Genomic DNA, 12,954 nt, shown 5'->3' on the forward strand with positions numbered 1-12,954 from the left:
TTCAAGGTGGACATACTCACAGTTGATTTAAGTAAGTATGATTAACCTATTTTAGAACTGAAAAGTCAGAGTTGTTAGACTCTGTTTGCTGAACCTGAAAACTAGCCTTAAAAATAAAACGAGAAGTAAACAAAAGATAATTAGCATCAAGACAAGAAGAGACAAGGCAACACTAAATTAAGGTGTCAAGGCAAAGACAGCAAAAATACATTTAAATAAAAATATAAAGAGTATTAAAATCATACCAGGGCCTAAAGTTCAACATTATTCCACTGTCTAAAAATAATCACTAGGATAAGAAAGAAATAAGGGCTACAGCTTATTATTATCAGAGAAATAAAAACAGGAATCCAAAATTCAACTTACAAAGCAAATCCTTGGGACCTTGATAGAGCCAATAATTTCATAATTAATGATAATGCAACAACATCTTGCTATCATGTGAAAAACTCAATTCCTCAATCTATTAGTGACTTAGAGCAACAGAAATGGTGTCATCAGCCCTCTAAAGCCTTTGAACCTTTCTCTGGTGTTTTGCAACATTTTTTTCAACATCTGTATTTCCTGTAACTCATGAACCAGCAGCTAAATTGTAAGAATTTCAATGGTTCCTGAACACGGTGACTCATTTCAGCAATATTAGGATGATTACAGTAATTCAAGGCATACGGTCACAGCAGCCAAAGGTTGGTTGAGAGAAGAGAAAGTGAGTGAGTGTGACGACGTTTGTTTATCTGACAGTTTGAGGGTTTTTTTTTACTGTTTTTTAAAAGAAAAAGGTTTGTTTTTGTTGTTTTCTGTGTTGTTTGCAGAGATTGTCGTGGCCTGCCTGGCATTACTGTAATGACCCTAATATCACTGAAAAAGCACAGAGTTGAAGGTACCGCTGATTTTTTTTGATTGTGCCAGTGGTTCAAGAGTTTTGGTAGTTTGATGTAAAAGTTTGACCTAAAACTGATGTTTTTTTTTAAATTTGAGTACAAACCAGTGTGAAAGAATAAAAACTCAAAGTGACAAAATTCATTTTCAGATTATCCCATTACAAATCAACTCAAACATCATTTGCATCAATTTTCAATATGAGAGAGCTAAGGTGTATTTTGAATGTTGGTTATTATGAACAGACAGAATGTCCAGTGAACTTACAGGAAGTCCAAGATGGCCTCTGTCTCCCTTGTCGCCTTTCTGACCTGTCGCTCCCTTTTCTCCTCGGATTCCAATTCCTGGCTCTCCCTGAGTTAAAAGGTAAGAGATACAATACAATCCTTACACTTTCTTTCATAAAATCGATGATATGATATTAACAACGTATAACTAAAGGCAAATTTAATAAATGTAGAAACTGGGTAATATCATAGTTTGTTATCAAAATAGTATCTCACCTTAGGCCCTGATGGTCCTTGTGGTCCCTGGATAGAACAAAACAGTGGAATTTATTTCAATTCACTTTTTTTATATAGTGCCAAATCACAACAACAATCATGCTAAAGTGCTTTATATTGTAAGGTAATGACCCTACAATAAAACAGAGAAAACAATCAAACGACCCCAATGGCGACAGTGGGAAGGAAAAACTCCCTTTAAACAGGAAGAAACCTCCGGCAGAACCAGGCTCAGGGAGGAGCAGCCATCTTCTGCGATTGGTTAGGGGGTGAGTGGAGGAAGGCAGGATAAAAGGACATGGAGGACAAGAGTCAAAGATTTAAAATAAGTAACGATTAAATTCAGAGTTGTGTATAAACACATGGTGAGTGAAATAAAGGTGAGTGAAGAAGAAACACCAAGTGCATCATGGGAAGTCCCCAGCAGCATTACCTATCCAGAGTTTTCAGTTACATGACTGACGCACTACCCTGGAATGCAAAACATTACTCCATCGTGATGGTCAGAAGTGGAAGTAGGTGGTGCTGTAGGAAAAAAGTTTTTCTCACCTATATCAAGCAACTACTCGAAAAACAAAGATATGAAGAGAAACAATGAATTTTGGGGACTTGTGATTCATATTTTGCTCTGGCAGCTTTATGTAAATACCTAAAATACCTTAAATACCTAAAAGTGGCAATGACTCTCCCAGAGCTCCAGTTCAGTGACATCTATGTGTATCTTGTAGAAAATCACTCACCTTACACTGATGCCAGGATGAAACCTTTCAAACTATGGACTTCTATGTCTACTTTCAATTTGAATGGGTAAATAATATTGCTATGTGGAAGCCAGAGATGGGCAGCGTTACTGCCGTGTTACGGGATTACTTTTTTGGAGAAGTAATCAGTAATTAGTGACTAATTACTTTTTTCAAGTAACTTGACCAACACTGGTAGAAGCTGAAGAACAAGAAAGTGTTCATCGTTAAAGCAAAGGTAAGTGCTGCATAGCTAGCTTAAATAAACTACCACACATAAATCTTATGCTTGGTTGACTTGGACTTTCACTGTGTATGACTACAAAAGTTCGAGTAGTACTAATTTGTCACATCAACGTCACGTCATAACAGTAAAGTTGAGAGTATTTTACGAGTATCAGGTTAACCATTCCGGAGTTTAAATGAGCCACCATTGAGAGCCTGGATTGTTGTGGAGATTAGTGCGATTTGGCCTGTAAGGCAGATAAAGAGACGTGTCCTGACATGTTGGTGCTATACTCAACACCCTTCTGGCAGCTGTAAATAAATGCTGATTACTGCATCCGATAGCACAGGAACTATCTGCCATTTTGGCCTTCAAGCCACGCATTGAACTTGATGTTCAAAGGGAGTCATCCTAATTTCACATGCAGCATCCACATACAGCTTGTTACAAGCAGGTGTGGGACCTGACTGACCTGAGGCACTGACCACAGGGCAAGATAAACGCAAGACCACGTACAGATGGTCCAGCTTCCTGTCCCCCCTGCTAGGACACTTAACATGTTGGTGGAATTTGGGGAGTTTAGATTTCAAACCACAGGGCACTGTTTGAGGCCCTGCAGTAATGCTCCAGTCTGTGGCTCCAACTTCGTCCCAGACTTTACACCAATCATCAATATTAAGCAGGTGGTTTTGATGGTATTGGTTGTTTATGTATTTGACCATATTAGAAGGCTCATTAGATCATACTGAGGTTGTTGAGGAAGTTTGCTACTCAATCCCCGGCTCTTTGAGTCATCTTTCAAAGTATTCTTGGGTAAAATACTGAACCCCAATTTGTCCACAGTGTATCCATGTGAATGTGCATGTAAATGCTAAATAAATTGCTTAGACATAGATAAGCACTGTGTGAATGTGTGTGTGATTGGGTGGACGAGAAACATGCTTTGAGTGCTCAAACTGGGTATTAAAGGCAATAAGGAAAGGAGGTAAGCATTCTATTTATCATTTAAAAACATGGCTGGTGTGTCACATAAAACACCTTTACAGTTATGCATTGCTTTTGTTTTTAAAGATAAGAGTTACACGGCATATCTGACTTACTGCTGGGCCAACTGGTCCTGGGGGTCCTGGTGGCCCTGGAGGACCATAGATCTAAAGGCAAGGTATACACAGTTTTCAATTTAAAAAGTATTGCTTATAAGGCACTGACAAGCAGAAAATTATAAAACTCAGTTTATAAATAATCCTTACCGATTCTAACCTTCCTCCATCTCCAGGTTCACCTTTTGGACCCTGTAACAATATGTGGGAAAGACACAGGGATAAAGGGTTCATATATATTTCCTTATTTTACAAAACTATTGCAGGGCATCTGTGATTTCATACTACACTTGTGCGATTTGATACTGCACTTGGAGTACAGCATTTCACTACCTCGCAGCCATCTAACCAACCATCTCTTGCAGCTTGAGAGGCAACACTGCATAGCATTGAACACAGGAACCATTTTTTAGGGGAAAATTTCAGTGTATTATAAGGCCACTTAGTTATGCTTGGGACCTGGTACCTACTTTGTTTTACATTTTGTATGTCTTACTGTCAGACATCTGTTGCATAATCCGAATCTTATACAGCAAATCTCACCCAAGTTGTGAAGATCCACAAGGTTTCTAAGCATATTAAATTCCTAAATAAATAATAAACCTAATTACTGAAGCAACAATTCGTCGGCATAATCATAATGTCGTCGACTATAAAAATTTGTCGATGGGCAATTTTATCATTGACACATCATATACTAATATCACGTAAATGTGTTTTTGTAACTGCAATACGCTTCAGGAAGCGATGGGGGCAGTATCGCCTCTATCGTCTGCCAAGATTTCACTCAGTACTAAAAAAGAAGAACATGTCGTGAATGGCACACATGAGGACGGATGAAAAGGAAAACGGATCAATCCAAATATTGATCGTATCGATCCAAATATTTGTTCTGATATCAGATTGATACTAACACTATAGGATAGAGACATTATTTCTATCCTCCAAGTTCAGTATGTGGCCCAACTAAATAGTTTTTAATAAATAAATATTTTTTGGAAATGAAAGATCTACTTCAAACATGCACAAACATTAAAAATATGTCCCAGCATTGACAGATTCCAAACAATCTGTATTTTTCCCCCACTAAATTTGTTAGAAGAAATCTTAAAATAAGTTGTCCTGATCCACCAAATATAGCAAAGGCATCAGTTAATTTCTTGCACAGAATTCCAACTTACAGTCTTTGACACTCTCGGGGTCTCTTCCAAGTCTTTAATTAGATAAGAGTGTAGCGAGAAAGACCAAGATGTACTCTCTGGATGACAATGATGTGGAACAGTGATAATGTGGAACTTCACAGACAGTTGTGTGGTTAATGTAGTCACTTACAGGTGATCCAGATGGACCCATGTCACCCTTGGTGCCTTTGGGTCCTGGAAAGCCCATGACACCTCCCTCTCCTCTGGGACCTTCAGGACCTGCTGGGCCCGGGGGACCAGGTTCTCCAGGCTTCCCTCGAGGTCCCTGAAAATATAAGATCATAAGTTGCTCCACTTTATTAAATGTAACCAACAGAAATCTGTATTAATTAAATGTGTGTTATATCAAATCAGTGATGGCTAAGTGTAATTATCACACACACTCTGCGATTTTAGGAACCTCATAAAATCAGACCTGAGTAATAATATGGAGATAACATAACATTACCTTCTCTCCATCCAGTCCTGGTGGACCTGGTAGACCAACTTCACCCTAAGGACACACCAAGGTCGCATTACCAACTAGGCAAACCAGACAATTGTCTTTGTTTACGATAACTGCACATCCACACCAATGTCAGTATGACTGAAAAAGAAACCTCTTTTAACACAGCCTGTTTTTTTTAATGCAGACTCTTGCATCTTTATCTGCAAATCAACATTTTTACGCAATACCAGACAAGGCATCCATGCTATTATGTAAAATGTCACATTGGGTTGGCTGCAGGTAGAGCAGGTCATTTACTGATTGGAAGTTTGGTGGTTCATTTCCAGTCTGCATGTCAAATATCCTTGGGCAGGATACTAACCTCAATTGGAGTGTGAATGTGTGCAAATGTTAGCAGTTACGTAGAAACAGAATAGGAAAAAACTGCTTGTATGAGTGGGTGAATGAGGCACTGTCAGTGCTCAGGTAGAGTAGGGAAGGGCTATATAAGAATGAGTCCATTTACATGTCACATGTCCTAATAACAACAGTCTAATCTGGAGGAGATGAAGGCATGAACAAACATCTCCAATTCACCTTTAGAGACAACAGTCCTGAGTTTAGTGATATTTCTTAAGTGAAGAAAGAAACAACGGCTCGCAGACTTGATTTGGACATCAAAAGTCAAAGACTGATCAAAAATGAACCCAAGTGTCAAAGCAGCAGCTTTTACAGTGGATGAGAAAGACACCAAACGTTGTCTGATTTGGGCCTTAATGCTCCGTTGTCTGTATTAAGCTGCAGAAAATTGTTTGCCAATTGTTTGCCATCCAGCCATTAATTGTGTTAAGACAGCCCATTAAAATGGATAATTTATCCAATTCTTGTTACAATCCTTATCTGAAAAAACTGGAGACAAACAATGCTATTCAGTGTATCAAAGAAAACCTTAGAATCTCTTTTTCCTACTCTCACATTTTTCATCATTTTTTTTTTTAATTAAAAGGAAAAATATCCTTTTAATAACTCTTATGTGCCTCAAGTTTCGTGGCTATCCACAGCTGCTCAGCTCTACAGCAACTCCGCCTAAAACTGCGGATAGATTCAGTGATCCGAGTGAAAATGCCACTTTGTCCGGTACACTCTGAAATGAAGGAAGCTGCACCCAGTTTTATACCATCAGTCTGAGCCAGATTATTAGCAAACAATTCTACAAATTCTTCCACCACAGAGTCAGTAATAAGTTGTGAATGCTATGTATGAACAGAGGGCAGAGTGTCAAGGCTAGAAGATAGATCAAATAAAAGACATTTATGGTCACTAATAAAAATGTCTTGCAACATTTTCACACAGTAACACAGTAATGTAGCACATGAAGAAACTGTCATTACCAGTGTCAATTTTACTACACAAGATTTTTAGTTATCCACCTCATGGACAAGCGGAGAAAACTAATTTATCACCAAACCCCAGTCTGTGTAGACTACAGAACAAAAAAAACTGAAACTATAGAGAAGTGTAAAATATGCGCATTACCATATATTCATCATGAATGATGACAAAAGTATGCATGTTTAGTAATACAGCGTGCAAGCATCATCTGGCATTGTGTTATTCTAAAACCTTCTCCTACCTTGGCTCCAGGGATTCCAGGTGTCCCTGGAGGTCCAGGTAATCCAGGTGGGCCCTATAAGGATGAGAGATTCAGTCATGAAATATGTTTGAATTTTGTGTTATACAATCTAGAAAATACTCACCATCAGGGGGATGTTGCGGATATCCTATGAAGAAATATTAAATGTTACTAATGCTTTATTTAATGTTTTACTTTCTTTATAGCTGAGAAAGTGAAACTAATATGAAGCAACATACATTTTCATACTGGATTTCAGCCCTTCCTGGCTCCCCAGTCGGGCCTGGCAGACCCTAGAAGGTGCAGAAGTGCTGTTTGTCAATTCAGTGGACACATGTTAATAAAAACTTTTATTTCATCCAGAACTTACTCTTGGGCCAGCTGGGCCTTGAAGACCTGCTTCCCCCTATTAGTTGATGTAAGACATAAAACTTTTGTTAGGCATAAATATTCTAATAGGATTCATATATTTCTGAATAAATGCCCTTTTAAAAATTAATTTGTAATGCTGTCTTTTCCTACTTTTTCTCCCTGGGATCCTTTGTCACCCTGTAATAAAAATATTATAATATTATGCAGTAACTTCACAGAGTTATTAAGCATTTTTTAAGTAATAATTGCATTGCTGTTTCATGGCATTGTATTTCACCCACTCTGGGTCCTCTTAGTCCTGGCAGTCCTGGTGAACCAGGCTCTCCTTTAATTCCCAGGGCTCCAGCGTTCAGCTCTCCTTTCTCTCCCTGCCATACATATAGAAAAAGTCTTAACCAGTGGCATACACTGTTATCTCCAATTTTATCTCCATGACAATCAAAAATACTCAGTCCACTGAAGAATACTGTCAGCAGTTCCAGAGCAAATAAATACATAGTAAGCTGGTAAGTGGACCTGGGGGACACTGTGTTGTCTAACAGTTCTGTCCGTGGCTTCTAACAGTTAAACATTCACTGTTTCATGAATCGAACAAATAGTGGCAATATGAAGGTTGATTAAAATGATTGGTAGAATTAGCCAGTTTAATAAAAACAATCATTAAGACTACACATTCTATCAAAGAGGGAGCAAAGCCCAGCAGCATAGAAAGACAAAAACAAATCATCATACAAATTAATTTTAGTTTTACAGACATCCAGGTATTACAACAATAACAATTAACAAGGTACAACCAGACAAGAATATTATTCTTTTTAAGTTCTAGATCCCCGCTTGTAAGGTACATCAGGGGTACTAGAGACGCCAGTAAAAGAAAAGCACATGTCACTGATTGAATATGTAATAACTGCTATGCCCACTGCACAAAAATGACTTTAAGTTTACACAGGAACACTAGAAAGCCCTGGTTCAGCCTACCCACTGGAGATAACAAAGGCAAAAGAAATACAAAGTAGGAAAAAAACCCACTTTCTTCTCCAGAAGAAAAACATGCAGCCATCTTGGAATGGATATATTCACTGACACACTGAAATGGGTGAGTTACTAACAAAGCTATGATGACAGGAAGATGACAAAACCACCATAAATAAACAAGACCACTATGAACCACAAAGAGTGAAAAAAATAATAGTGGCCGCCTCGTGGTAGATTCTAGGTGATGTTCAGAAAAGGTGTCACTGGGATTCAAACTCATCTGAGAGTTTTAGTAGATGCACCTACGGTTTGAATGTGAAAATCCTACGCTGCCTAGTTCTCGAGTTATCATGTTAAGAAAACTTTCAGAAAACCTTGTGTGAGTCGGTATGAGTGTCTGTGAGTGTTTATCACAACATATCCTTGGTAATGAGGATGAGACGTGACAAGGGCGCACCCCAGGGGCCAGAAGGAGGTAGAGAAAGACGTAGGAGACCTGGGCCATCTACAGCTCCCCAAAGTACTCAAGACCCAAGGCCATATATCTATAAGAACTGTGTGCATCGCAGCAGTAGAATGAAGGCCCCCAACTGAGCCCTCACAGCCAAAAGACAAGAGCCCCAGAGAATCAGAGGCAAGGGGCAGCCCAACCTGCCAGAGGCTGACCATGTCAGCATGAGCCGAGATTGGCCAAGGTGCCCAAGAACCCCCTGACAACCAGCAGAGCTCCCTCCCCATGACAAAGAGGCCCAAGTCACCTTGGACCACAACCCCCAAGGAATCAGGCTGATAACCACGGTCAGCTTTTTACCCAGGAGGGTCAGCCTGATGAAAATTGATGAAAATGTAAAAAAACATGAAAGTGTAGATAACATTGAGCAGCTCCTCAACTCTGAGTGGGGCTGGTAAGTGAAGTGAAGGGGGTTCAGATGTGGTCTGACCAGAGGATGAAACTGATCGAGGTTGTCTTTCCAAGGTCTTCATGATGTGAAATGTCAGCACCACAGATCTGTAACCCTGGCGAGGGGTGCCAGGACTTTAAAGGGAGCCCATGGTGCAGTGTGGAGAGAGGGAGTGGCATGGCTGTGTATCGCAGGTTGACTCCAGGTAAATCAGTAGGGGAGTGAGCATTAACTGCAGCGACGAATCTGTTGAAGAGCAAATTAAATTCGTTGGCTCTGTCCTCACCGCCCTCTGCTGTTGGATGGTCTGAATCCAGTGATGGTCTAATGGAATTTAGGATTCACACACATCTTGATGGCAGTGATCCATCTTCCTAAAGAAAGACGTAGCGTGTTCCAGTGGTCCAGCTCTTGCTTTAGACGTAATAACATATGCTGATAATTAGCCTTATAAAGTTATGTTACCCATATAGATTTGGGGGTGGGTGGGGGGGGTTGGCCATCTGTCGCAACTGGTTACCTCTTAAGTAAGCTTCTTAAATAAGCTGCAGATGATGCAAAGATAACATCATCTTCTTCTGAGAGAAAAAGACAATTAAATGTCTGCTTAGACTCTACTTTTATAGATTGTGTTCTAAGGATGATCATGTTTATACTCAGTGGGCCATGATCTGAGATGACTATACCTCCATAATCGCATTCACATGATTAGATGTATTAGAATTTGTCAATGCATGAATATGCTTAATGGAGAAGAAAGAGTATGCTCTTGAAGCTGGGTTATGAACATGCCACACATCAGCCACCTTACTTTCAATAAATAAATAAATAAATAACGTAGTTCGGGTGGACTTTGACAGGGATGCCCTCCCAAGAGCACTGAAGGGTGAGAGTGCACAGTTTACATCGCTGTGAATTATAAGAATATGAGCATACACCACATTGTGGTGTATGCTGTACAGTGTAGCGAGGAATGCCCAGACCTCTACATTGGAGAGACCAAACAGCCACTTCACAAGCGTATGGCACAACATAGAAGAGCCACCTCCACAGGACAAGACTCAGCAGTCCATCTGCATCTTAAGGATAAAGGTCACTCTTTCGAGGATGCCAATGTTCACAATTTGGACAGAGAGGACAGATGGTTTGAAAGAGGAGTGAAAGAAGCCATCTATGTCCACTGTGAGCAGCCATCTTTGAACAGAGGCGGTGGTTTACGACACCAACTGTCTGCCATCTATAATCCAGTTTTGAGTTCCCTCCCCAGACGCCTTAACGCCCACTCACATCCTGGGCCATCTGACCTCAGGAATTCGCATGATAAGGTGGGGCCAGGTTTCACAATGAGCTCACCCGAAACCCTGGCTGATTGGGACCCACACCCATTTTCACACCTTGGCTCAGGCGATTATAGAGAATCATCAGGGGGTCCTTTTGTCCCTCTTTGGGGGGAAACTCCCACTAGGTTTAATTCTGGGACTCCCCACCATTTGACCTTAGAACTGAAGAAGCTTCTCGGATGGGAGGTGAAACGTCTTCAAGCAACTTAAAGAAGTCCAGACGCTTTCCTTGCAAGCTCCTTTGACCACCTATGTTAGTATTTCGCAACAATGACTGATGGAGGTGTTAGATGTGTCTGTTCCCTGTGTGTCAATAGACCTGAGCATGTTTCCTGCTGGGAGTTTCAGGAGTTTTCTCTGAGATTATAAGACCAATTTCCCCTAAATTCATAGATTATTCCTCCTTGTGCGACCATTTCTGGGCACAGAAGGCTCAGCCTGTGAAATCACTTTCTCTTTATTAAAGAGTAAAAGCCTTCACAGATTTCTGCTGCTGCTCCCTGTGGATACAAAATGCTATACAAGTTTAACCTTCCTCCTGCCACCATCTGTGTGAGACACCTAATGGAGAAAACATACATGGCTGCAAAACCCCCCCTGCCATCCTAATGTGGCCAGTACAGAAATGTACTATGAGCCCAGGTCTGTTGGGACTGCTGCAGTGCTGACAGAGGAAGCAGAGTCTACCATGTAGAAAAACAAGACAGTAAATGTCTTCATATTTAGTTATTCTTTGGTAAAGCCTCTAGGACATAAGTCCATCCAGGTAAGTTCCAGTTTCCTGTGTTCACAGACAGCAGAAGGATTTGAAGCCTGTTTCTATTGATTCATACATTAAAAGCATGTTCCTACCACCCAGACTCCAGCAGCGACATCTGCCATCTTGGCATGAATAAATAATCCTTAAAATGCCACACACACAAACTCCCTGCTTGGGTTTTATTTTCCATTCTCTCTCCTCTCTCTGGGAACGCCCTCGTTCTTTCACCTCCCCACACAGTGCATGGAAACATTAGCTCAAGCAAGCAGACAGTCCACTTCATCTGAGGGGAAACAAACTGCAGGGAGACAGGGAGCCCCCCATCTTGACAGGGACCTGACAGAAGTAGAGCTACAGCCTCCTCTTGTTAGCTGCTTTTGAGAAGAACCGCAAGAAGAAGTAAAACTCTTACATAGACCAACTAGTTTAATTAAGTGAAACACAGAGACTTCATTCCAGATACCCAGATACACATCAAAGCGTCCCCCGCCCCCCCAACCCCGACACCCCCCCCAAAAAAACAACACAAAACAAAAAAACAAAAAACAAAACAAACCAACAACCAAACGGCAGGATAAGCAGGCTCGAACTATAAAACTGAATTAAATCCTCTCATGGAATTAAGGCCAGAAACTATGAAGAGGAGTCTGTGTTGGGGTTTTCAGCTTTGAACTCAGCTTTAGTTTACTAAAGTTAGTAATTCAGAAAGAACAAAAGGTACCTTATTTTACTTCCTCTTACCTTATTTCCTTGGTCTCCCCTAACTCCCTGTGAAGCAGATAACAATGCTGTAAATTTAACAATAATTATACTCTCCACTAGATGGAGCACAAGATCTTTTGTAGTCCTTTAGAATTTCAGTGAGTAATGTTTCATTTCAGTGACCATCAACTGAGTCAGCTGATGGGCTCATGGCAGAAAACAGACAAGATGGAAGGATGGTTAACATTTACAATAATCTGCACAGAAGGAGAGCAGCAACTTATTTTCACATGTGCCAGCTTCAAGAAAAGCTGAAAGTTTTAGTTCTTGGGCAAAATCACATCTTATAGATTTATACTGGGGAGTTTGTTGCTGTAACTGCTCATATCCAGATGGCAGAGACATTAAAATCTACAACTGTTTATTCGATTATACAGTTAGTGTGAAGTATTTGGACAAAGACACGAACTAATAATAATATTGTCTTTGTTGTTTTTTGTATGTCCTGTCCACATTAAAACAATCAGAATTATTGTGTGAAGGACAAGGACAGTCTGAAGGATTTATTTTCCATGTAGACCAGTACAGCTTTACTGGTCCACTTGATTGACATATTTTATTCGACCTATTATTAATATTTATTCATTTATTTATTTTTTCATTTTGAGTTATTACACTGAGAACGGACAGGACCGGAGGACAGGAAAGAGAAAGAAAGAGAGGATGGGAAGAGAGTTAACAGAAGGAGAGAGAGAGAGAAAAGACAAGTAAGGAAAACAACAGCATCCACAACAGTAAATAATAAACAGTATAAATAAATAAATAGTAATATTGTCACCAGTGATAGGGTTTAAAGGCACTTGTCATCAGGAGAATAGATCTCTTGGAGCAAGCTACTGTATCCTGCAAAGTGTCCTCAAACCTTAGAGGATGATCTTAAAAGCTTAGAGTGTGTTGGAGAGAGTTTCTCCTGATACTTTGGGTCAAACAGAAAGCAGAAGAAAGAGAAATACCTTTGGGCCTGTTGGGCCAACATCACCTCGATCCCCCTGTGGGGGACAAACAGACACACATACAAACACCAAAATAATAAAACTAATAAACACTGAAAGCACAGTAACAGCCAACAGATGATCAACGTGAGAAGTGGTGTCTTGAAACCTATTAAAACTGAGCCCTATTTCTGTATTTCC

The 12,954-nt window shown here is 40.2% G+C and overlaps 1 protein-coding gene across 1 annotated transcript in view; it reads right to left on the reverse strand.

The window, feature by feature from the left end:
• Positions 1-12,954, reverse strand: part of col13a1 (collagen, type XIII, alpha 1) — a 174,579-nt gene that overhangs the window by 45,149 nt on the left and 116,476 nt on the right. The window contains exons 19-32 of the mRNA XM_039621732.1: positions 12,775-12,810; positions 11,801-11,827; positions 7,364-7,450; positions 7,233-7,259; positions 7,081-7,116; positions 6,950-7,003; positions 6,835-6,858; positions 6,711-6,764; positions 5,099-5,143; positions 4,781-4,915; positions 3,599-3,640; positions 3,449-3,499; positions 1,383-1,409; positions 1,147-1,233 (exon numbers count right to left, since the gene is read on the reverse strand). Coding sequence (XP_039477666.1) covers positions 1,147-1,233; positions 1,383-1,409; positions 3,449-3,499; positions 3,599-3,640; positions 4,781-4,915; positions 5,099-5,143; positions 6,711-6,764; positions 6,835-6,858; positions 6,950-7,003; positions 7,081-7,116; positions 7,233-7,259; positions 7,364-7,450; positions 11,801-11,827; positions 12,775-12,810 — 732 coding nt within the window. The remainder of the gene's footprint in view (positions 1-1,146; positions 1,234-1,382; positions 1,410-3,448; positions 3,500-3,598; positions 3,641-4,780; positions 4,916-5,098; positions 5,144-6,710; positions 6,765-6,834; positions 6,859-6,949; positions 7,004-7,080; positions 7,117-7,232; positions 7,260-7,363; positions 7,451-11,800; positions 11,828-12,774; positions 12,811-12,954) is intronic.

The sequence above is a fragment of the Oreochromis aureus genome, linkage group 13 (genome assembly GCF_013358895.1).
Source record: "Oreochromis aureus strain Israel breed Guangdong linkage group 13, ZZ_aureus, whole genome shotgun sequence".
NCBI lineage: Eukaryota > Metazoa > Chordata > Actinopteri > Cichliformes > Cichlidae > Oreochromis > Oreochromis aureus.